General features: G+C 39.2%; 1 protein-coding gene across 15 annotated transcripts in view; it reads right to left on the bottom strand.

Moving 5' to 3' along the window:
• LOC117198230 (zinc finger protein 239-like) overlaps positions 1 to 26,079 on the bottom strand; it is a 41,883-nt gene that overhangs the window by 11,513 nt on the left and 4,291 nt on the right. Inside the window, exons 3-8 of one of the 15 annotated variants that reach the window (XM_049703038.1) lie at positions 25,202 to 25,415; positions 24,781 to 24,839; positions 22,226 to 22,352; positions 21,061 to 21,156; positions 15,260 to 15,295; positions 12,414 to 12,665 (exon numbers count right to left, since the gene is read on the bottom strand). In XM_049703038.1, the coding sequence (XP_049558995.1) occupies positions 12,414 to 12,665; positions 15,260 to 15,295; positions 21,061 to 21,156; positions 22,226 to 22,352; positions 24,781 to 24,839; positions 25,202 to 25,415 (784 nt within the window). The other 14 variants (XM_049703029.1, XM_049703030.1, XM_049703033.1 and 11 more) reach the window with 14 other exon arrangements.

Genomic DNA, 26,079 nt, shown 5'->3' with positions numbered 1-26,079 from the left:
CCTAAGTTTTTATTTAGTTTTATAATGATATATATTGTGATTATTACATTTTCTAAGTAATTGTTACCTGTGTGTATTTTTTAGTGTTGATCTTTTTTAAAATTAATTTTTATTTATTTATTTGGCTGTGCCGGGTCTCGGCTGCAGCATGCGGGATCTTCGTTGCGGCATGCAGGATCCTTAGTTGCGCGTGCGGGATCTTTAGTTGCGGCATGCATGTGGACTCTCAGTTGTGACATGCTAACTCTTAGTTGTGGCATGTGGGGTCTAGTTCCCTGACCAGGGATTGAACTGGACCCCCTGCTTTGGGAGCTCATAGTCTTAGCTACTGGACCACCAGAGAAGTCCCTAGTGTTGATCTTATTTGTTTTAAGAATATAAAACATATACAGAAATAGTTTCGTTTTGTGTATATAAATTATACATATTGTTTTATATCTGGTTTGATTAGTTAACATTATCTCTTGGGAATTTTTCCATCTTGGTACATATAGATATTATATTTCTGGTTTCTTTTAAGCTGCATATTGTTTCATAGTAAAAATGAGCCATGGGATTGGCTGGGCCTCTGCCGCGGTAGGTGGCTCCGAGAGGTAGGGAGGTAGGTGGGCCGCATCGCGCCGCCTCCACCTCCAGTCGGTAGCTTTGCCTCCCTCTCCTGTTCTGCCGCGGGCCCACGATGCCGCAGTACCAGACCTGGGAGGAGTTCAGTCGCGCAGCAGAGAAACTCTACCTCGCAGACCCTATGAAGGCACGTGTGGTTCTCAAATATAGGCATTCTGATGGGAGTTTGTACATTAAAGTAACAGATGATTTAGTTTGGTGTATAGAACAGGCCAAGCTCAAGATGTAAAGAAGATTGAGAAATTCCACAGCCAACTAATGCAACTTATGGTGGCCAAGGAATCCACAGTGTTGCCATGGAAACGGACTGAATGGTTTGAAATGAAGACTGTCATGTTCTTAGGAAGTAGATATCTTTTGAATTTGAGAAAGTGTTGGGACAGAAAATACTTTATGTAACTAAGTGGGCTATTCAGAAGCCAAGAGATCATTTTTTGTACTTTGTTTTTAATGTTTACTTTAGAGAGCTAGGAATGTAAATGCTTTCAGTTAGAAAACCTTTATTTTTGGAAATGGAACAAGGAATGCCTCTATCTTTTGCAGATCGTTTGATGTTAGGCAAAATAAATAATTACTCTCTGGTAAGTTTGTATCAGTAATTTGAAAATGAGCTTTCAAGAAAAGCCAATTCTTCCTTAAATTTAATTAATCTGTCTTTAAAATAAAATTAAATGTAACCATTTTGCTGGATTGATATATTTCTTTTGGAGCATGAATTGTGTGCTGTTGATGATCAGCAAATATAAAATATGGTAACTGGAATTAACTGTGCACAGCAGTATAGCTGATTATATATGGTAGTGTAGTCTCAATTATATCTAAAAATAACTATGAAAACAAGTATGCTTTACCTTAAACTTTACAAATTTAAACTACATATTTTGTTGTTGTTGTTTTTTAACATCTTTATTGGAGTGTAGTTGCTTTGCAATGGTGTGTTGGTTTCTGCTGTATGGCAAGGTGAATCATCTATACATAAACATGTGGCCCCGTATCTCCTCCCTCTTGCATCTCCCTCCCACCCTCCCTATCCCACCCCTCTGGGTGGACACAGAGCACCAAGCTGATTTCCCTGTGCTATGCGGCTGCTTCCCACTAACTATCTATTTTACGTTTGGTAGTGTATGTGTGTCCATGCCACTCTCTCACTTTGTCCTAGCTTGCCCTTCCCCCTCCCCGTGTCCCCAGGTCCATTCTCTACGTCTGTGTCTTTGTTCCTGTCCTGCCCCTGGGTTCTTCAGAACCTTTTTTTTTTTTTAAGATTCCATAAACTATATTTTTAAATACAAGGGATTCATAGTATCATTAACTTGTTGAGCAAAGACTTAACTTTGAATCTAATTTTCAGTGCTCAGAAACATCTGCCATTACTTTAAATGCATGAACAGAACACTCACTAATGGACTGAAACCACCATATTACAGAAATATCTGCCACCTATATTTTCTCAGAAGGGCTAAGGATCACTTGAACTGTTAAATTTTTGCATACCTCTATGACACCCCAACCCATTTCTCTCATTACTTAACCAAGGTGTTAAGCATGACTGTCACAACTGTTCTCCATTAAACCAGAAGTATGATATTATTTGATATTTATCTTATATTTGTAACCTGAATTTTATCACCTAAATATAATGTTCACATGTTGATTCCTATATTAAAATATTTTTTGTTAGGAAAAAAAATGAGCCATGGTTATTTACCCATTCTTGTACTGGTGGATATTTAAATTATTTTCAATGCTTTGTTTTCACTGAAAACACTGTACTGGGCATTTGTTCTAGGTGGAATTGCTCACTGAAGAGTCTGTGAATTTCAGCTTTTAATGGGCACTGAGACTGTCTGGATAAATGTTCTTTCCCAGAAGCCACCCATGAGGGTGCCTTTTTCTACCACAGCTGCCAACACATGACCACTCAGAACCATTTGTGGCCCCTTGGACCATTAGTCTGCAGCTTCAGGGTATAGACTATGTTTTCCTCCCCTTCTTCTTGGCTGCTCTTTCCTTTTAGAATTTCTATGAGATGAGAATACAATAGACCTTCAGATTCCTCCATGACCTTCAGCTGTTGCTTCATACTTGTCATTTGCACTGCATCCTGGCAAATTCCTCAGCTCTATCTTCCTGTTTAACATGTCCAACTTAAACTGTATTTATTCTTCCATCCAGCCCACTTACTATACTGTTTTTATTTCAGTGATTTCACTTTTTATTTCCAAGTTATTTTGCTGATCAGTTTTAAAGAAGTAATAACCTCTCACATCTCTCTGAGTAATTAGACTCATTCTAACATTCTGCCCTATTTGCTTTATTAGCCCTATCCCCTGGTTCTATAATTGTTTAACTTTTTAACTACAAGCTACGCTGAATGTTGCAAAAATAGTACAGAGAGTTTCTGCGTGGTAGCATCTTCCCCCAAATGTTAACATAGGAAATAATTATAGCACAATTATCAAAACCAAAATATTAACATTATACAATACAAAGTGGTTTTCTCCTAATAGGATATTTATACTTAACATATCTGTGTACTTATGATTTAAACTCACTACTCCCTTCATTTTCAAGGATCCTATCTATTTTGTTTTCCTCTTCTTTTCTTTCCTGCCTTTGGTTCTACTCATTTGTTTAGTTTTTTTCTCCTCTAGTGGTATAGAATTTTAATCTCCTTTTGCCCTATTTATTTATTTATTTATTAACATCTTTCTTGGAGGATAATTGCATTACAGTGGGCTGTTAGTTTCTGCTTTATAACAAAGTGAATCACCTATGCCATATTTAACATTATTCCTTGCTTTCTATTTGTTTGATATTTTAATATTGCTATACCTGAATCTTTTAACATTTTCCTGTGATATCTTTTTAAAAAATCCCTGTATTTGCAACCTGTACAAGTCTGTTTTAGTTGTTCCTTAAAAACAGCATGTAGCTCAAAATTTCTTTTCCAATCTTAGAATCTTTGTCTTTCCATCCAATAACTCAACACATTATTTTATTGAATTAATAATAATAGTAACATTAATTTGAACAATTATGATGTGTCAGGACTATGTGTAGTATTTTACATTGGTTATAACAATGGATTATACCATTTCATCCTAAGAAATGTACAATTATTCATATTTTTTAGATGTGAAAAGTAAGACCAGAAAAGACTAGAAAGCTTTGCCCAATGTTACACAGAAAGTGGAAAGCAAGAATTTGTACCCACAAAGACTGGCTTCCAAGTCCACAAGCTTAGTCACTGTGATATATTGCTACTTTTGGACTCATTTTTTAAAAATTCTGCTTTTCTTTTTCCCTATGCCTTCAGGCATTTTTGATCAGTTTTCTTCCTCCATTTATTTAATTCTATATGGAAAAGTCAGTATTCCCCCTCAAGCTACATCCTCCGACCCAGTTCAAATATTGAATATTGGGCTTCCCTCGTGGCGCAGTGGTTAAGAATGTGCCTGCCAATGCAGGGGACATGGGTTTGAGCCTTGGTCCGGGAAGATCCCACATGCCAAGGAGCAACTAAGCCCATGCATGTGCCACAACTACTGAGCCTGCGCTCTAGAGCCCGTGAGCCACAACTAATGAGCCCGAGTGCCACGACTACCAAAGCTCGCGTGCCTAAAGCCTGTGCTCCGCAACAAGAGAAGCCACCACAATGAGAAGCCCATGCACAATAAAGAGTAGTCCCCGCTCACCACAACTAGAGAAAAACCCATGCGCAGCAACGAAGACCCAACACAGCCATAAATAAATAAATAAATAAATAAATAAATAAATAAAATAAATGAATAAAAAGAAAGTACAGTTCATCCACCGGGGAAGGTGGGAAGGAAATTAATAGAAACTGTCCCTGGAAAAGCTCAGACAGACAAAGACTTTCTAGACAAAGACCTAATAGGCAAAGACTTTAAATCAATTACTTTATATATGTTCAAAGAGTGAAAGGAAACCACAAGAACAATGTTTCACCAAATAGAAAATATCAATAAAGAAAAAGAATTTACAAAAATGAACTACATAGAAATTCTGGAGCAGAAAAGTACAATAGTTGGTATGAAAAATTCACTAGAAGATTCAATAGCGGATTTGAACAGGCAGAAGAAACAATTGACAAACTTGAAGATAAATCAAATGAAATTATCCAGTCTGAGGAGCAAAAAGAAAAAGAAAAAGAAAAAGAAAAATGAATAAGAGAACTGTGGGACGTTTTCAAGCATACAAACATACATAAAATGGTAGTCTCAAACTGGGTAGGGGAGAGGAAGAAAGAATATTTGAAAGTAATGGCCAAAAACTTTCCAAATTTGATGAAAAACATGGATCTATACATCTAAGAAGCTCAAGAAACTCGAAATAGGACAAATTGAAAAAGATTCACAGGCAGACACGTTATAATCAAATTGTTGAAAGCCAAAGATAAAGAGAGAATACTTAAAGCAGTAAGAGAGAAGCCATTCATCATGTATACGGAATCATTAACAAAATTAACAGCTGATTTCTCATTAGAAACCATGAAGGCCAGAGGCAATAAGATGACATATTCAAACTGCTGAAAAAGAAAAACCAAAATTGTCAGTCAAGATTTCTATAACCAGTTAAACTATCCATCAGAAATAAAGAAGAAATTAAGATGGTCCCAGATGAAAGTTCATCAGTATTGACCTGCCCTTCAGGGAATGCTAAAGAGAGCCCCTCAGGCTGAAACAAAATGACACTAGACAATAACCCAAATCCACATGAAGAAATAAAGAATGCCAGTAAAATAACTACATAGGTAAATACAGAAGTCAGTATTAGTGTATATTTGGTCTATAACTCATTTTGACCCCTATATGAATTAAAAGACAACTGCGTGGGGACTTCCCTGGTGGTTCAGTGGTTAAGACTCCATGCTCCCAACACAGGGGGCCTGGGTTCAATCCCTGGTCAGGGAACTAGATCCTGCATGCTGTAACTAAGAGCTCACATGCCGCAACTAAAGATCCCACATGCTGCAACAAAGGTCCCACACGCAGCATCAAGGATCCCGTGTGCCACAACTAAGACCTGGCACAGCCAAATAAATAAATAAATAGTTTTTTAAAAAGCCAACTGCATGAAAAATAATTATAAATCTATATTGATGGGCACACCTGTAAAAAGATGTAATTTGTGACAATAATAAAAAGAGGGCATAGAGCTGTAAAGGAGCAGAGTTTTTGTATACTACCGAGGCAAAGTTGGTATTAATTCAAACTAGATTGTTATAAGTTTAAAATGTCAATTGTAGGGAATTCCCTGGTGGTCTAGTGGTTAGGACTCAGCACTTTCACTGCTGGGGCCCAGGTTCAACCATAGCTGGGGAACTAAGAGCCTGCAAGCCACACTGCACGGCCAAAAAATAATAATAATAAATAAAATAAAATGTCAATTGTAATCCCAAGAAATCACTAAGAAAAAAAAATATATATATACAGAAAGAGAAATGAAGAGGGAATCAGAATGGTACACTACAAAAAAATTCGATTAAAAATAAAAAATGGCAATAATGAAGGAATTTGAGGAACAAAACATGTATAACATATGAAACAAATAGCAAATTGGCAGAAGTCCTGTCTTATAATTATTTAAATGAAAACAGATTAAACTCTCCAATTAAAAGGCAGAGATTGGCAGACAAGATTTTTTAAAAGATCTAATTATATGCTGTCTACAAAAGACTCACTTTAGATGCAATGACAGTTTCAAAGTGAAAAGATGGAAAAAGACATTTTATGCAATTAATAATTCAAAGAGATTTGGAATTGTTATAATATTAGCCAAAATAGACTTTAAACCAGAAAACATTATAAAAGACAAGGACATTATATATTAATTAAAGTGTCAACCTATCAAAAGATATAACAATTGCAAACATACATGCAACTAACAACAGAACCCCAAAATATATGAAGTAAAACTGACAAGATTGAAAGGAGAAATAGTTCAATAATAATGGCTGAAGACTTCAATACCCCACATCCTTTAATGGACACACGAGATAGAAGATCAACAAGGAAATAGAAGAATTGAATAACACTATAAACCAACTAGACTGAACAGACATATATAAAACACTCCATCCAACATCAGAATAAACAGTTTTCTCAAGTGTACATGAAATATTCTTCAGGACAGACAATACATTATATCACAAAACAAACTTCAATAAATGTATAAACTCTGAAACCATACATAGTATCTTCTCTGACCAAAATGGAATGAAATTAGAAATCAACAGCAGAAGAAAATATGAATATTCACAATACATGGAAATTAATTCACATTCTTAATCAAAGAAAAAAATCACAACAAATTTAGAAAATACTTTGAGGTAAATGAAGACAAAAACACAACACACTAAAATTTATGGGCTACAGCTAATGCAGTACTCAGAGGGAAATTCATACCTATAAACTGCTACATTAAAAGGAAGAAAAATTTCGAATCAATAACCTAAACTTCCACCTTAAGGAACTAGAAAAAGAAGAGCAAAGAAATGTAAAGTAGGAAGCAGAAGGAAGGCAATGATAAATACTAGAAAGGATATAAACAAAAAATAGAAAAACAGTAGAGAATCAACAAAATCAAAAGTTAGTTCCTTGAAAATATCAACAAAATTGGTAATCACAGACTAAGAAAAAAAGGGAGAAGATTCAAGTTACTAATATCATGAATGAAAGAGGAGACATTACTACTGAACTTACAGAAATAAAAAGGATTATAAAATAATATTATGAACAATTTTATGGTAACAAATTAGATGACCTAGATGAAATGGGAAAATTCCTAGAAACACACAAACTATCAAAACCTATTCAAGAGAAGTATGCCTTTCTATGACAAGAGATTGAATCAGTAAACAAATAACTTCTGTTATGGACTAAACGTTTGTGTCTCCCACAAAATTAATATTGAAGCCCTAACCTCCAACATGATGGATGATATTTGGATGTGGAGTCTTTGGGAGATAATTAGGTTTAGATGAAGTCATGATGGCAGGGTGCCCATGATTGGACTAGTTAGAAGAAGAAACCAGAGACTGCACCCTGTCTCTCCCTCTCTCTCTCTCTCTGTCTCTCTTCTCTGCCATGTGAGGATACAGCAAGAACAGACACCATATCTGCTGGCCCCTTGATCTTGGACTCCCCAGCTTCCAGAACTGTGAGAAGTAAATGTTTTTTGTTTAAGCCACCCAGTTTATGGTATTTTGTTATAGCACCTTGAATTGACTGAGACAACTTCTAACAAAGAAAAGTTAAGAATCAGATGGCTTCACCAGTGAATTCTACCAAACATTTAAAGAAAAATTAACAATACTTCTCAAATTTTCCCCTCAAAAAGATAAGGAGGGAACACTTCCTAACTCATTCTATGAGGCCAATATTACCCTCATATCAAAGCCACTTATATACATCACAGAAGAGAAAAACTACAGACCAATATTGTTTATGAATATAGATGCAAAAATCCTCAACAAAATACTAGCAAATTGAATCAAGCAGCTTATTAAAAGAATTACTGTATGCACCATGACTAAATGGAATGTATCCCAGAAATGCAAGGCTGGTTCAATACTGGAAAATCCATTAATGGAATACATTATATTAACAGAATGAAGGAAAAAGGGCATGTATGGAAATACCTATAACTAATATCACACTTAATGGTGAAAGCTTTCCCTTCTAAGACAAGAAACAATACAAGAATATCTGCTCTCAACAGGTCTCTTAAACATTGTCCTGGAAGTTCTAGCCAGGGCAACTGGGCAAGAAAAAGAAATAAATGGTATCCAAATTGAAAAGGAAAAAATAAAACTATCTATTCACAGATAATGTGATCTTATAGAAAACTCTAAAGAATCCACTAAAAAACCATTAGAGCTAATAAACGAGTTCAGCAAAATTGCAGGATACAAAATTGATATACAAAACTGAGTTGTATTTCCATACACCAGCAATGAACCCAAAAATGAAATTAAGAAAACAATTCCATTTACAATAACATTAATAAGGTACTTAAGAATAAGTTGAACTAATGAGGTATAAGACTTGTACACTGAAAACTACAAAACATATTGTTGAAAGAAATTAAAGAAAACCAAATAAACAGAAAAGCATCCTGTGTTCATGGACTGGAAGACTTAATGTTGGTAAGATGGCAATACTCCCCAAAGTTACTGCAGAGTCAGTGCAATCCATATCATAATCCCAATAGCCTTTTTTGCAGAAATGGACAAGCTGACTCTAAAAGTCATATTGTTATTGCAAAGGAATAGCCAAAAATATCTTTTTTCTTGAAGAACAAAATTGGAGGACTCACATTTCTTGTTTTCAAAACTTACTACAATGCTACAGTAATCAAACCAGTATGGTACTGGCACAAAGACAGACATATAGATCAATGGAATTGATGTTGATTTTTTTTTTTTTGGCCATGGTGTATGGCAGGCAGGATCCTAGTTCCCTGACCAGGGATTGAACCCGGCCCCTGCTGTGGAAGTGCAGAGTCCCAACCACTGGACTGCCAGGGAAGTCCCAGCTTAGTGGAATTGACTTTAGAGTCCAGAAATAAACCCATACATATGGTCAACTGATTTTCAGGAAGGGTTCAAGACTAGTCAATGGGGAAAGAATAGTCTTTTCAACAAATGGTGCTGGGACAATGGGTATCAACATGGAAAAGAACTAATATGGACTTCTACCTCATACTATATACAAAAATTGATTAAAATGGATCAAACATAAATGTAGGAGCTAAAACTATAAAACTCTTAAAAGGAAAAATAGGTATAACTTTTTGTGACTTTGCATTATGTAACTATTTCTTAAATATGACAGCAAAAGCACAAGCATCAAGAGAAAAGAATAAATTGGACTTCATCAAAATTAAAAACTTTTACACATCAAAGGACACCAACAAGAAAACGAAAACACAATCCAAAGAATGGGACAAAATCTTTCCAAATAATATATTCATAAGGGCCTGGGATTATATAAATAACTATTGCAACTCAAACGCAAGAAGATAAACAATCCAATTTAAAAATGGGCAAAGCACTTGAATAGACATTTCTCTAAAGAAGATATACAAATGGCCAGTAAACACATAAAGAGAAGTTCAACATCATTAGTAATTAGGGAAACGTAAATCAAAAGCACAGTAAGATACCACTTCACAGCCACTAGCATGGCTATGATTAAAAACAAAATAAACAAACAAACAAAATATGGGAAATGACAAGTGTTGCTGAGGATGTGGAGCAAGTGGAGCAAGTGGGACCCAAATACATTGCTGATGGCAAGATTAAATGGATCTGTGGAAAACAGTTCAGCAGTTCCTCAAACAGTAAAACAGAATGATCATATGACCCACTAATTCCACTCCTCCATATATACCCAAAAGAATTAAAAGCATATGCTCAATGAAAAACTCGTATATGAATGTTTATGGTAGCATTATTCATAAAACCCCAAAACTGGAAAAAATCCAAATGTCCGTCAACTTAAAAATGGATTTTAAAATGTTGTATATCCATACAATGAAATATTATTTGGCCATAAAAAGAATGAAGTACTAATATATGCTACAACATAAATGAACCTTGAAAACATTATTCTAAGTGAAAGAAGCCAGACATAAAAGGGCACATATTGTCTGACTCCTTTTATATGAAGTGTCCAGAATAGGCAAATCTATAGCAACAGAAAGTACATTAGTGGTTGCCAGAGGCTGGGGGAGGGGGAAAATGAAAAGTGACTGCTTAATAGTAATGGGGTTTCTTTCTGGCCTGATGAAAATATTCTAGAATCAGACAGTGGTGATGATTGTACAACATTGTGAATATATTAAAAACTATTGAATACTATACTCTGAAATGGTTAAAATGGTGAATTTTGTTTTCTGAATTTTACCTTAATAAAAAAAATTTTTAAACAGAGTGATTCTTTGGAAAAACATTTTAAACAAATCTTTATTTTTTGAAGGTATAAAGATGACACAATATCCTAGTCTAGGATTTACTTTAAAATACTTCAGGACTGTGTGTGAGGGAGCAGGGTGGAATAGAATAAACAAAATTCATCATGAATTGATTACTGAAGCTAGATGATGGGGACATGAGTGTTTGTTACACTGTTCCATTTCTGTATTTGTTTGAAATTTTCCAAGTACATGTAAAAATCCAATGTACAAGACAATTAAGCCCAGTGTTTTACAAGTTTTAAAATACCCATCAAGGGACTTTCCTGGTGGTCCAGTGGTTAAAACTTTGCCTTCCGGGCTTCCCTGGTGGCGCAGTGGTTGAGAGTCCGCCTGCCGATGCAGGGGACACGGGTTCGTGCCCCGGTCCGGGAAGATCCCACATGCCGCGGAGCGGCTGGGCCCGTGAGCCATGGCCGCTGGGCCTGCGCGTCCGGAGCCTGTGCTCCGCAACGGGAGAGGCCACAGCAGTGAGGGGCTCGCGTACCGCAAAAAAAAAAAAAAAAACTTTGCCTTCCAATGCAGGGGGTGCAGGTTCAATCCCTGGTTGGGGAACTAAGATCCCACATGTCTCGCGGCCAAAAAACCAAAACATAAAACAGAAGCAATTTTGTAATAAATTCAATAAAGACTTTTAAAAAAATGGTCCACATTGAAAAAATCTTAAAAAATAAATAATTAAAAAAAATACCCATCAATTCTACTCCAAAGTATATACCCAAGAGAAATTAAAGGATATGTCCACACAAAGGTGTGTACCCAAATGCTCACAGCAGCTTTATTCATAACGAACAAAACCTGGAAAACCTGGAAATAACCCAAATGTAAACGTCCATCAACAGGTGAATGGACAAACTGTGGTTCATTCAAATAATGGAATACTACTCAGTAATAAAATGAATGAACCTCTGAATACATGCAACAACATGGATGCAGACATTGAGTGAATAAAGTTCTATATGAAAGATTACATATTGCGTAATTCCACTTATATGATATTCTATAACTTGCAAAATCAATCTATGGTTTTAGAAGTCAGGATAGCGACTCCCTTTGTGGGGTAGTGAGTGGAAAGAAGCATGCAGAGGTCTTTTGGGAGGGCTGAAAATGTTCTATTTCTCCATCTAAGTGCTGTTGATCTGTCCTCTTTTCTGTATAAATACTAATAAATGCCATACATCATTAAGCCTGATCCATGTTGTGCACCTCAGCACCCATGCCCTGGCACTCTCCCTGGCTGTGGAAGGCACCTGCATGTGCAGAGCCCAATCCTGGAAGCCTCTCCCTACAGTGCACTTTCTGGTGCGTCTGCAGGTGGACTCTCTGACTGAAGCCCTTCCCACACACAGCACAGGGGTAGGGCTTCTCCCCTGTGTGCACCCTCTGGTGCCTCTTGAGGGCCGAGCGATGCCTGAAGTCCCTCCCACAAGCCTCACACCTGTAGGGCCGCTCTCCCGTGTGGACCCTCTGGTGGATACCCAGGTCCTTGCTCCAGCTGAAGCACTTCCCACAGGCCTCGCACCGGAATGGCCTCTCCCCAGTGTGAACACGCTGGTGCAGGTAGAGGCTGGCTCTCTGGCTGAAGCCCCGGCCACATGTGTCACACACATAGGCCTTGTCTCCTGCGTGGTCCTGCTGGTGTCGTGCCAGCGTAGAGCGAGAGGTGAAGCCCCGGTCACATACCTTACAGGCATGGGGCTTCCTTCCTGTGTGGACACTCTGGTGGATCTGCAGGGCTGCCCTGCGGCTGAAGTCCTTGCCACAGTCAGAGCACCTGAAGCGTTTCTCACCTGTGTGGATGCGCTGGTGGATAGAGAGGTTGGAGCTGCGGCTGAAGTCCTTCCCACACACACCACATCTGTAGGGCTTCTCGCCTGTGTGTATTCGCCGATGGATGGACAGGTTGGAGCTACGGCTGAAGTCCTTCCCACATTCCTCACATGTGTGAGGTTTCTTTCCCATGTGGTCCTTCCTGTGCCTTCTCAGAGCAAATTCTGAGTTGAAGACTCTGGAACACTCCATGCAGCGGTAGGGCTTGCCTCCTGGAAGGAGCACAGGAAGGTTAAGGTCTGTTGTCCTTTCACTGAAGGCTCTTCCACCCCCGTCATATGGAGAGGGCTTCTCTCCCTTACGGGTTCACGGGTGAATTAGAAGGTTTCTGAGCTGGCTGAAGTCTTGGCCACACTGGGGATAGCTATAGGATTTTTCTCCTGGAGATACTGGCCAAGAGAGAATCCCATCATTCTCATCCCTGACTCCTGGGACAAAGAAAATTAGATGACGAAAGTGAGCAGAGGTTTTGTCTGAGGCTGCACGGTACTCCTGGACATACTTCGGCAGTACTGGTAAAGCAAAGAAGCTTCACTGAGTGAAGAAGTGTTGCTGCTGGTCTCTGTCCTCCTGACATTAGGTTTTTCATTTTTGCTTCAAGGGGAATGGGACGATACTGGGGACCTTTTCCTTAGTCAAGGAAACTAAATGTTACTAGAAACACCAAGTCAAATTCTATGAGCTACAAATGGGTTAATGTTGTCAAAATATGATTATCAAAAAGTTAAAAATATAACTTTCATACAATTATGGAGTGAACAACTGTCAAAATTTTAATGAGGAACTAAGAAAATGGTAATGCTGGTTCCAAGTGAATTTGAGGAGCTTGGGCATTTAATGCTTTCATAAAAAAAGATATGTGGGGGGACCTTCAAGATGGCAGAGGAGTAAGACGTGGAGATCACCTTCCTCCCCACAAATACATCAAAAATACATCTACATGTGGAACAACTCCTACAAAACACCTACTGAACACTGGCAGAAGACCTCAGGCTTCCCAAAAGGCAAGAAAATCCTCATGTACCTGGGCAGGCCAAAAGAAAAAAAGCAAAACCAGAGACAAAAGAATAGGGATGGGACCTGCACCTCTGGAAGGGAGCTGTGAAGGAGGAAAAGTTTCCACACACTAGGAAGCCCCTTCACTGGTGGAGATGGGGGGTGGGCATGGGGGGGAACCTTCGGAGCCACAGAGGAGAGAGCACCAACAGGGGTGTAGAGGGCAAAGCAGAGAGATTCCCGCACAGAGGACTGGTTCCGAAAAGCACTCACCAGCCCAAGAGGCTTGTCTGCTCACCCACCGGGGCAGGTGGGGGCTGGGAACTGAGGCTCAGGCTTCAGAGGTCAGACCCCAGGGAGAGGACTGGGGTTGGCTGCGTGAACACAGCCTGAAGGGGGCTAGTGCGCCACAGCTAGCCGGGAGGGGGTCCGGGAAAAACTCTGGACCTGGCTAAGAGGAAAGAAACCATTGTTTCAGGGTGTGCAAGGAGAGGAGATTCCTTCCTTGTCTGTCCACAGAAGGCAGAAAACCGCCTAAACAAGCTCCAGAGACGGGTGCGAGCCACGGCTAACAGCTCGGACACCAAAGACGGGCATGAAATGCTAACGCTGCTACTGCAGCCACCAAGAATCCTGTGTGCAAGCACAGGTCACTATCCACAACCCCCTGGGAGCCAGGCTGCTGCACTGTCAATTCCAATTATAACTACCGTACCCCTCCCTCCCCACCCCTTGCCCCCTGCCCTCCCCCTCCCCAGCATGAGTGAGCCAGAGCCCCCTAATCAGCTGTTGCTTTAACCGCATGCATCCTGTCTGGGCGGGAACAGATGGCTGAGGGCAACCTACACACAGAGGTGGGGCCAAAACCAAAGCTGAACCCCAGGAGCTGTGCAAACAAAGAAGAGAAAGGGAAATTTCTCTGTGCAGCCTCAGAAGCAGTGGATTAAATCCCCACAGTCAACTTGAGGTACCCTGCATCTGTGGCATACCTGAATAGACAGCAAATCAACCCAAACTTGAGGCGGCAGACTTTGGGAGCAACTGTAGACTTGGGGTTTGCGGTCTGCGACTGACTTGTTTCTGATTTTCACGTTTATCTTAGTATAGTTTTTAGCACTTCTTATAATCGGTGGATTAGTTTACTGGTTTGGCTGCTCTCTCTTTTTTTTATTACTCTTTTTATTTTTTAATTTTAATAATTAAAAAAAATTAAATATTTTATTTAATTTTCTTTCTTTTTTTCTCCCTTTTCTTCTGAGCTGTGTGGCTGACAGGGTCTTGATGTCCCGGCCGGGTGTCAGGCCTGAGCCTCTGAGGTGGGAGACCCGAGTTCAGAACACTGGACCACCAGAGACCTCCTGGCCCCACATAATATCAATCAGCGAGAGCTCTCCTAGAGATTTCCGTCTCAATGCTAAGACCCAGCTCCACCCAACGGCCAGCAAGCTCCAGTGCTGGACGCCCCATACCAAACAACTATCAAGACAGGAACACAACCCCACCCATTAGCAGAGAGGCTGACTAAACTCATACTAAGTTCACAGACACCCCAAAACACACCAGCGGACGCAGCCCTGCCCACCAGAAAGACAAGATACAGCCCCACCCACCAGAACACAGGTACCAGTCCCCTCCACCAGGAAGCCTACACAAGCCACTGAACCAATCTTACCCACAGGGGGCAGACACCAAAAATAACAGGAACTACGAACATGCAGCCTTTGAAAAGGAGACCCCAAACACAGAAAGTTAAGCAAAATGAGAAGACAGAGAAATATGCAGCAGATGAAGAAGCAAGGTAAAAACTCACCAGACTGAACAAATGAAGAGGAAATAAGCAGTCTACCTGAAAACGAATTCAGAGTAATGATAGTAAAGATGATCCAAAATCTTGGAAAAAGAATGGAGAAAATATAAGAAACGTTTAACAAGGACCTAGAAGAACTAAAGAGCAAACAATGATGAACAACACAATAAATGAAATTTAAAATTCTCTAGAAGGAATCAATAGCAGAATAACTGAGGCAGAAGAACGGATAAGTGACCTGGAAGATAAAATAGTGGAAATAACTACCGCACAGCAGAATAAAGAAAAAAGAATGAAAAGAATTGAGGATAGTCTCAGAGAAGTCTGAGACAACATTAAATGCACCAATATTCGAATTATAGGGGTCCCAGAAGAAGAAGAGAAAAAGAAAGGGTCTGAGAAAATATTTGAAGAGATTATAGTTGAAAACTTCCCTAACATGGGAAAGGAAATAGTCAATCGAGTCCAGGAAGCACAGAGACTCCCAAACAGGATAAATCCAAGGAGAAACATGCCAAGACACATATTAATCCAACTGCTAAAAATTAAATACAAAGAAATAATATTAAAAGTAGCAAGGGAAAAGCAACAAATAACATACAAGGGAATCCCCATAAGGTTAACAGCTGATCTATCAGCAGAAACTCTGCAAGCCAGAAGGGAGTGGCAGGACATATTTAAAGTGATGAAAGGGAAAAACCTACAACCAAGATTACTCTACCCAGCACGGATCTCATTCAAATTCGAAGGAGAAATTAAAACCTTTACAGACAAGCACAAATTAAGAGAATTCAACACTACCAAACCAGCTTTACAACAAATGCTAAAGTAATTTCTCTAGGCAGGAAACACAAGAGAAGGAAAAAACCTACAAAAACAAACCCAAAACAACTAAGAAAATGGTAATAGGAACATACATATCAATAATTGCCTTAGGGGCTTCCCTGGTGGCGCAGTGGTTGAGAGTCCACCTGCTGACGCAGGGGACACAGGTTCGTTCCCCGGTCCGGGAGGATCCCGCATGCCGCGGAGCAGCTGGGCCCGTGAGCCATGGCCGCTGGGCCTGCGTGTCCAGGGCCTGTGCTCCGCAGCGGGAGAGGCCACAACAATGAGAGGCCTGCGTACCACAAAAAAAAAAAAAAAAAGAAAATTGCCTTAAATGTGAATGGATTAAATGCTCCAACTGAAAGACTGGCTGAATGCATACAAAAACAAGACCCGTACATATGCCGTCTACAAGAGACCCACTTCAGATCTAGGGACACATACAGACTGACAGTGAGGGGATGGAAGAAGATATTCCATGCAAATGGAAATCAAAAGAAAGCTGGAGTAGCAATTCTCATATCAGACAAAACAGACTTTAAAATAAAGATTACTATAAGAGACAAAGAAGTACACTACATAATGATCAAAGGATCAATCCAAGAAGAAGATATAACAATTGTAAATATTTATGCATCCAACATAGGTGCACCTCAATACAAAAGGCAAATGCTGACAGCCATAAAAGGGGAAATGAACAGTAAATAATAGTAGTGGACTTTAACACCCTGCTTTCACCAATGGACACATCAGCCAAAATGAACATAAATAAGGAAACACAAGCTTTAAATGACACATTAAACAAGATGGAGTTAACTGATATTTATAGGACATTCCATCCAAAAACAACAGAATACACTTTCTTCTCAAGTGCTGATGGAACACTCTCCAGGATAGATCATATCTTGGGCCACAAATCAAGCCTTGGTAAATTTAAGAAAACTGAAATCATATCAAGTATCTTTTCCAACCACAACACTATGAGACTAGATATCAATTACAGGAAAAAAACCGTAAAAAATACAAACATGTGGAGGCTAGACAATATGCTGCTAAATAACCAAGAATCACTGAAGAAATCAAAGAGGAAATCAAAAAATACCTAGAAACAAATGACAATGAAAACACGATGACCCAAAACCTATGGGATGCAGCAAAAGCAGTTCTAAGAGGGAAGTTTATAGCAATACAATCCTACCTCAAGAAACAAGAAACATCTCAAATAAACAACCTAAACTTACACCTAAAGCAATTAGAGAAAGATGAACAAAAAAACCCCAAAGTTAGCAGAAGGAAAGAAATCATAAAGATCAGATCAGAAATAAATGAAAAAGAAATGAAGGAAACAAGGGCAAAGATCAATAAAACTAAAAGCTGGTTGTTTGAGAAGATAAACAAAATTGATAAACCACTAGCCAGACTCACCAAGAAAAAAAGGGAGAAGACTCAAATCAACAGAATTAGAAATGAAAAAGGAGAAGTAACAACTGACACCGCAGAAATACAAAGGATCATGAGAGATTACTACAAGCAACTCTATGCCAATAAAATGGACAACCTGGAAGAAATGGACAAATTCTTAGAAAAGCACAACCTCCGAGACTGAACCAGGAAGAAATGGAAAATATAAACAGACCAATCACAAGCACTGAAATTGAAACTGTGATTAAAAATCTTCCAAAAAACAAAAGCCCAGGACCAGATGGCTGCACAGGCGAATTCTATCAAACATTTAGAGAAGACCTAACACCTATCCTTCTCAAATTCTTCTAAAGTATAGCAGAGGGAGGAACACTCCCAAACTCATTCTGCGAGGCCACCATCACCCTGATACCAAAACCAGACAAAGACGTCACAAAAAAAGAAAACTACAGACCATTATCACTGAAGAACACAGATGCAAAAATCCTCAACAAAATACTAGCAAACAGAATCCAAGAGCACATTAAAAGGATCATACGCCATGATCGAGTGGGGTTTATCACAGGAATACAAGGATTCTTCAATATACACAAATCAGTCAATCAGTTTGTTAATACATCATATTAACAAACGGAAGGATAAAAAACATATGATAATCTCAATAGATGCAGAAAAAGCTTTCAACAAAATTCAACAACCATTTATGATAAAAACTCTCCAGAAAGTAGGCATAGAGGGAACTTACCTCAACGTAATAAAGACCATTTATGACAAACCCACAGCCAACATCGTTCTCAATGGTGAAAAACTAAAACCATTTCTTCTAACATCAGGAAAAAGACAAGGATCCCCACTCTCACTACTATTATTCAACATAGTTTTGGAAGTTTTAGCCACAGCAATCAGAGAAGAAAAAAAAAATAAAAGGAATCTAAATCAGAAAAGAAGTACAACTGTCACTGTTTGCAGATGACATGACACCATATATAGAGAATCCTAAAGATGCCATCAGAAAACTAGAGCTAATCAATGAATTTGGTAAAGTAGCAGGATACAAAATTAATGCACAGAAATCTTTTGCATTCCTATACACTAATGATGAAAAATCTGAAAGAGAAATTAAGGAAACACTCCCATTTACCACTGCAACAAAAAGAATAAAATATATAGGAATAAACCTACCCAAGGAGACAAAAGACCTTTATGCAGAAAACTATAAGACACTGATGAAAGAAATTAAAGATGATGCAAAGAGATGGAGAGACATACTATGTTCTTGGATTGGAAGAATCAACATTGTGAAAATGACTATACTACTCAAAGCAATCTACAGATTCAATGCAATCCCTATCAAACTACCAATGGCACTTTTCACAGAACTAGAACAAAAAATTTCACAATTTGTATGGAAACACAAAAGACCCTGAATAGCCAAAGCAATCTTGAGAAAGAAAAATGGAGCTGGAGGAATCAGGCTCCCTGACTTCAAACTATACTACAAAGCTACAGTAATCAAGACAGCATGGTACTGGCACAAAAACAGAAATATAGATCAATGGAACAGGATAGAAAGCCCAGAGATAAACCCACATATATATGGCCACCGTATCTTTGATAAAGGATGCAAGAATATACAATGGAGAAAAGACAGCCTCTTCAATAATTGGTTCCGGGAAAACTGGACAGCTACATGTAAAGGAATGAAATTAGGACACTCCCTAACACCATACACAAAAATAAACTCAAAATGGATTAAAGACCTAAATATAAGGCCAGACACTATAAAACTCTTAGAGGAAAACATAGGAAGAACACTCTTTGACATAAATCACAGCAAGATCCTTTTTGACCCACCTCCTAGAGTAATGGAAATAAAAACAAAAATAAACAAATGGGACCTAATGAAACTTAAAAGCTTTTGCACAGCAAAGGAAACCATAAACAAGACGAAAAGAGAACCCCCAGAATGGGAGAAAATATTTGCAAATGAAGAAACTGATGAAGATTAATCTCCAAAATATACAAGCAGCTCATGCAGCTCAATATCAAAAAAACAAACAACTCAATCCAAAAATGGGTAGAAGATCTAAATAGACATTTCTCCAAAGAAGATATACAGATTGCCAACAAACACATGAAAGGATGCTCAACATCACTAACCATTAGAGAAATGCAAATCAAAACTACAATGAGGTACCACCTCATACCGGTCAGAACGGCTATCATCAAAAAATCTACAAACAATAACTGCTGGAGAGGGTGTGGAGAAAAGGGAACCCTTTTGCACTGTTGGTGGGAATGTAAATTGATACAGCCACTATGGAGAACAGTATGGATATTCCTTAAAAAACTAAAAATAGAACTACCATATGACCCAGCAATCCCATTACTGGCATATACCCTGAGAAAACCGTAATTCAAAAGGAGTCATGGGGCTTCCCTGGTGGCGCAGTGGTTAAGAATCTGCCTGCTAATGCAGGGGACACAGATCCAGGAAGATCCCACGTGCCGCAGAGCAACTAAGCCCATGCGCCACAACTACAAAGCCTGCCTTCTAGAGCCCGCAAGCCACAACTACTGAACCCATGTACCACAACTACTGAAGCCTGCGCACCTAGAGCCCGTGCTCCGCAACAAGAGAAGCCACCACAATGAGAAGCCTGTGCACGTCAACGAAGAGTAGCCCCCACTCACTGCAACTAGAGAAAGCCCACATGCAGCAACAAAGACCCAACACAGCCCAAAGTAAAGAAATAAAATAAATTAAAAAAAAAAAGAATCATGTACCACAATGTTCATTGCAGCACTGTTTACAATAGCCATGACATGGAAGCAGCCTAAGTGTCCACTGACAGATGAATGGATAAAGAAGATGTGGCACATGTATACAATGGAATACTACTCAGCCATAAAAAGAAACAAAACTGAGTTATTTGTAGTTAGGTGGATGGACCTAGAGTCTGTCATACAGAGTGAAGTAAGTCAGAAAGAGAAAAACAAATACTGTATGCTAACACATATATATGGAATCTAAAAAAAAAAAAAATGGTTCTCATGAACCTAGGGGCAGGACAGGAATAAAGACACAGACATAGAGAATGGACCTGAGGACACAGGGAGAGGGAAGGGTAAGCTGGGACAAAGTGAGAGAGCAGCATTGACATATATACACTACCAAATGTAAAATAGATAGCTAGTGGGAAGCAGCTGCATCACACAGGGAGATCAGCTCAGTGCTTTGTGACCACCTAGAGGGGTGGGATAGGGAGGGTGGGAGGGAGACACAAGAGGGAGGGAATATGGGGATATATGTATACATACAGCTGATTCACTTTGTTATACGGCAGAAACTAACACAACATTGTAATGCAATTACACTCCAATGAAGATGTTAAAAAAAAAAGATATTTGCCTCCAATCAAATAAATATTTAAATATTTTCAATTAAATTATCAGCATAAAAAGTCAAATAATATATATTTTTGAAGTTGCTACCCATCCCTTCATGGATTCATAGGGTTATTAATGGCATTTTCTCCTGGCTGGCTGGTTCTCACCTGAATAGGAGCTTCTTGGTATTTTTTTCTCCATCCACACATCATCTTCTTGTTCAAAATGGGAAATCATTTCTGGTTTGGACAGCAGATGTCCTGCTTGAGGGGAAAGACTGGTGGATTAGGGCAATATGATGTGGCCAAGGACCCTGCCACAAGTCAATCTTATCACTTGGTATTCGTGAAGGTCCTATGAAGACTGGGAAAGGTGAATAAAACCACTGTGCATCAAAATCACATTTTATATTTATATATATGTAGACACACACACACACACACACACACACACACACACACACACACACACACATAAATAAAAAAACAAACAAATATTTTCTTCCCCAGAGAAAAAAATGGTTCCAGGAATTTCAGGAATTTCAGTGAAGAGGCCTATTTGCAATATACAACAGTAATAATTCTCAGTGGGGTGAACAGGCAGTAATGATTGTGTGTCCACCAGAGAAGCACTGCCCAAAGTGTGGTTTGTAGAGACTTATCAAAAATGCAGACTCCATCCCAAATCCACTGAATCAGCAGCCCTGGTGATAGAACCTAGGGACGTAGGTTTTTCGGATAACATTTTATTTTAGAGAAAGATAGCAAGAGTGATACACAGAACAGAATGCCTGTAGAATCCTAACCCATAGTCACCAATTGTTAATATTTGGCCCATTTACTTTATTATTCTCTCTCACACAATTCTTTTTTAAACCACTTAAGAGAAAGTTACAGGCCCCATGGCTCTCTATGACTAAATTCTTTCAGTACACATTTCCTAAGAACAGGGACATTTTTTTCCATAACCACAGTACAGCCATCAAAATCAGGAAACTTAACATTGATGCAGTATTAGTATCTAGTTCACAGTTAATTTGTAAATGATGCCAATTGTCTCAAATATGTTCCGTTTAGCACTATTTTCCATATTTTCTATCTAGAATAAGACACTGCATTTAGTTGTCTTATCTCTTTAGTCTCCTTTAATTTGGACAGGAACTGGCATTTCTTGCCTTCACCTCAGGTATTTCTATGCACTCTCAAATCTGATACCCACTACCATTAAGGGATCTGGAATATGTGGACCCCCAAATGCAAATCCCCTCAGGATTTACTCTATACAACTGAACCCGAGAGAAAGCAGATGGGTTCAGGAAGATGCTGTTCTCACCCAAGGAGATGAGATTCCCATAGTTCTCCAACATCACTTCTCTGTACAGGTGCCTCTGAGAGGGATCCAGATGCTCCCACTCCTCCTGGGTAAAGTCCACAGCCACATCCTGGAACGTCACCAGTTCCTAAAACAACAAACAAAGTCACCCTCACACATACCCATTCCCACAGAGGAATGCAGCTGACAATCAACAGTGACATCCATAAGTGGTCCTGAGAGTTTCCAGGGTCCTGAGTTAGACTAACTTAGGCACACATCCATGCACTTGATTGTGTCATATCATGTAGAAGATTGAAAAGATGCATGAGGTACATTTTTTTTTAACGCTTCAGCCCTTAAAGTCTCTTCGGGTGATAAGACTCAAACTTCAACCACAGTACACCAAAAGCTACACAATTTCAGAGGTGTCATCCACACAACATTCTATGAATCAGAATAAGCTTGAGATTTACTTGGGGAAGGGTCCAGAGAAGGACTCCAAGGTGGGTTGGGGCCATGAGGGCAGGTACCATGGAGAAAGCCAGGTACCAGCCTTGTGGGATGGTTAAAATGTGAATAGAGGGAAGGGAGGTGGGGAATTCCAGTTGGCAAGAAAAGTGAGTGGATAGTTGTGTGGGAAGGAACAAGACATAGATCAACAATAAGGACTCTGGTTAATAAGAAATGCTATATAGGAAACATCCCTCTGATAATTATATATTAACAATGTTTATTATGGGCCCCAAATCCCCACTCACACATTCACAATAGAAAGGATATATGAACACTGGCAGAATCACATGAAGGACTAATATTCAGTACCAATTCCCAAACTGTGGTTCAGGGACCCATGAGGTTCCCCAAGACCCTGTCAGGGGGGTCTGTAAAGTCAATATCATTTTCATAATAATTCTCAAGGCTTATACACTCTCATTCTCTTACAACAGTATGGAGGCTACATGTCGTGTGATCTTGCAACTGAGAAAATGTTGAAGCAGATGTGAGATTCCAGCTGTTTTCTATTAGGCCAGACATTAAAGAGATTAGCAAAAATATAAAACATTTCCATTCTTCTTTTTTATCTTTTTTTTGTTTTGGAAAATTAAGTATTTTTCATAAAATGTGACATTAACTGTAATGGATTAATTTTTGAATGGATTAATAAATATTTTAAATTTTTGTTAGCTTGAACCGCCAATCTGGTAATATTGATAACACACATAATGAAAGCCATTTTTTAAAGTGTAAAGGGGTCCTGAAACAAAAAGTTTTAGAAACTACTGCTATACTGAAATGAAAGTAAACAAACTACATATACATGAAACAATATACATCAATCTCACAACATAATATTGAAAAAAAACAAGCACAAAAGAGTACTGTATGTACTCTTGATTCTATTTAAAAAGTTCAAAATCAGACTAAACTAATCTACAGTACTAGAAGTCAGAATAGTGGCTACCACTGTGGGGATGACGGGGTTCTCTACTAGGAGGGGTTTGTTCAGAGCTGAAGCGAGAGGAGAAGGCACAGAACAGCTATAGATTAATTTAGCCTGTTCTAGAGCTTCATATTAATGGAATTGATACCAACTGGGGTTCTTCCCCAATCAATAGAAATTGACTAGAGGCCAGATAAGAAATTCAGGCTAGGCTTTATTGGGGCCCCTGCTGCAGCAAGGAGGAGCAAAAACAAACAACAGTTTCCCTTGCTCCCAGAGCGGGGGAAGGCGAGCTGGTTCCTTATATGGGGTGAGGGTAAGGGTGTGTCCAGGGGTCGGGCCAGAGGGGTGGCTTAGGTGTTTTGCCCAACCCTTTGGTGGTGCTGAGTGCAGGGCGCATGTGCAGTACCCAGCTTTTGCTCCCAGCTCTTCAGAAGTGGCAGATGAGTTTTTTTGGTCTTTTTGTATCTTTTGTCCAGAATTTGCCCCAACTGCACATGCATGCAGTTATTTTTAGTCCCTTATAGTTCTTTGTATTTTGTTGCTCAAGGAGACGTTTGTCCAGGTACAAGCACTGCAGCAAAAGGTCGAGGGCCCAGCCTGTCTCAGTCACATAGTATGTACTCTTTTGTGTCTGGCTTATTTTTTTTCAGCATAATGCTTTTGAGATTCATTCACGTTGTTATATGTATCAGCAGTTGTTTCCTTTTTTTTTTTTTTTTAATGAGTAGTTCTTAATTATATGGATTAACACATTTTATCCATTTATCAGTGGATGGACATTTGGGTTGTTTTTAGTTCAGGGCTATTATAAACAAAGCTGCTAATAGTCACATACAGATTTTTGTGTGGACATCTATTTTCATTTCTTCTGGGTAAATACAGTGGGATTTCTGGGTCAATGGTAAGTGTGTGCTTAATTATATAAGAAACTCTAAAACTGTTTTCCAAAGTATATTGCACCATTTTGTCACTCCTACCAGCAATGTTCAGACTTTGTTGAGAAACTGGAGTAACATATGTCTAGCCCAGGGCCAGCACAATATACATGTTATATTGCTCTCCTTCCCCAATCCCCAAAATGAGGTATGTGGGTGATATTTTGAGGGAGAGAAGGTGGACTCTAATTTACCTGTAATTTGGGCATTTCCTCCTCTTCCTGAAGAAGGGCAGAAACCTCAGAAGGCAGTGCTGGGTAAGAAGAAAGAAGCAGTGAAAAATGAACTTGGCTCACTGAAGCAGACCAGTATCTTAGTTACCAAGAAGGGAGAAGGGGCACATTGTATTCAGCTGGTAACACTGGTCCTTGTTTACCATTACCTGACTTTTCTAGGCCCTCCCCTAGAAAGCCTTTTCCTCTCTTTCTACTTTTACAGATGGCCCTTCGACCCAGACACTTTCTCCCTCCCTCCTTGCAAAAACCTACTGAATACCTACTGTGTGCCTTGGTAATGATTTAACTCTCACCTTTCTCCTTACTCTTTGAGGTCACACCAGCTTCTACATGGTCCCACATCTTGCCCTCCCTGTTAGGAGGGGAATCCCCTCAGTACCAGCAGCTCTGCTGAGGGAATCTCTCTTCAGCCTCTCCAAACTCCACCTGGAACATCCAGAGGGAGTTTCAGGAGATGTTGTCTCCACCAAAGATGGAACTCCTGCATGTGGGGAACCTCCTGCAGCCTTCATGCTCAGGTAGCTGTTTTGTTCCTGTAGGCAGGAGAGGAGATGTCCCAGCAGCCCGGACTTCAGGCTGGGTCCTGGACTTCTCTATTTAAGTGAGAGCACAGTTAATAAACTAAAGCACAGTTAAGGTGATAAACGTTTACTAAGCATCCACTGTGTACAAGGCATAACCCTACTTCCTAGGGGTACCCAGCTCTGACTTTCTCAGGACTGTAGCTTCACAGGTTGATCAAGTCACAGGGCAGCAAATTCTGCCTCCTCTGTGAAGATTTCCTGGAAACCTCCCACTTTGGGGATACAAATCCACAATTCTCAAAAGGTGAACTGGTGAAATACTTGAATTTCTCTTTTTAGCTATCAGATCAGTAAATGTTTTAAAATTTGAAAACCTTAACACTAGTGAGGCTGTAGGAAAATGATCAGTCTCATATGCTGTTAGAACATAAATAGGTACAGTCTTCTGGGGGGGAGCAATTTGATTGTATCCTTCAAATTGAGGGGGCAGGGAGGGTCAGGAAGCAGGGGTTACAAAAGTGAACCAGGAAACTTTGGGAGGTGATAAGATACATTGATTATCTTGATTGAGATGATGGTTTTATGAGTGTATAAAAATGTCAAAATTGAATATATTCATATATATTCATGAATATATATATGAATATAAAATTGAACACTTTATGTGCAGTTTATCATGCGTCAATTAATCCTCAATACAAAAAATTCAGTTCACTAAAAAAAAGTTTTTTAA

This window comes from Orcinus orca, chromosome 20, assembly GCF_937001465.1.
Source record: "Orcinus orca chromosome 20, mOrcOrc1.1, whole genome shotgun sequence".
NCBI classification, from domain to species: domain Eukaryota; kingdom Metazoa; phylum Chordata; class Mammalia; order Artiodactyla; family Delphinidae; genus Orcinus; species Orcinus orca.
Note: the sequence above shows the minus strand (reverse complement) of the source record. Positions and strands in the feature narration are given on the sequence as shown.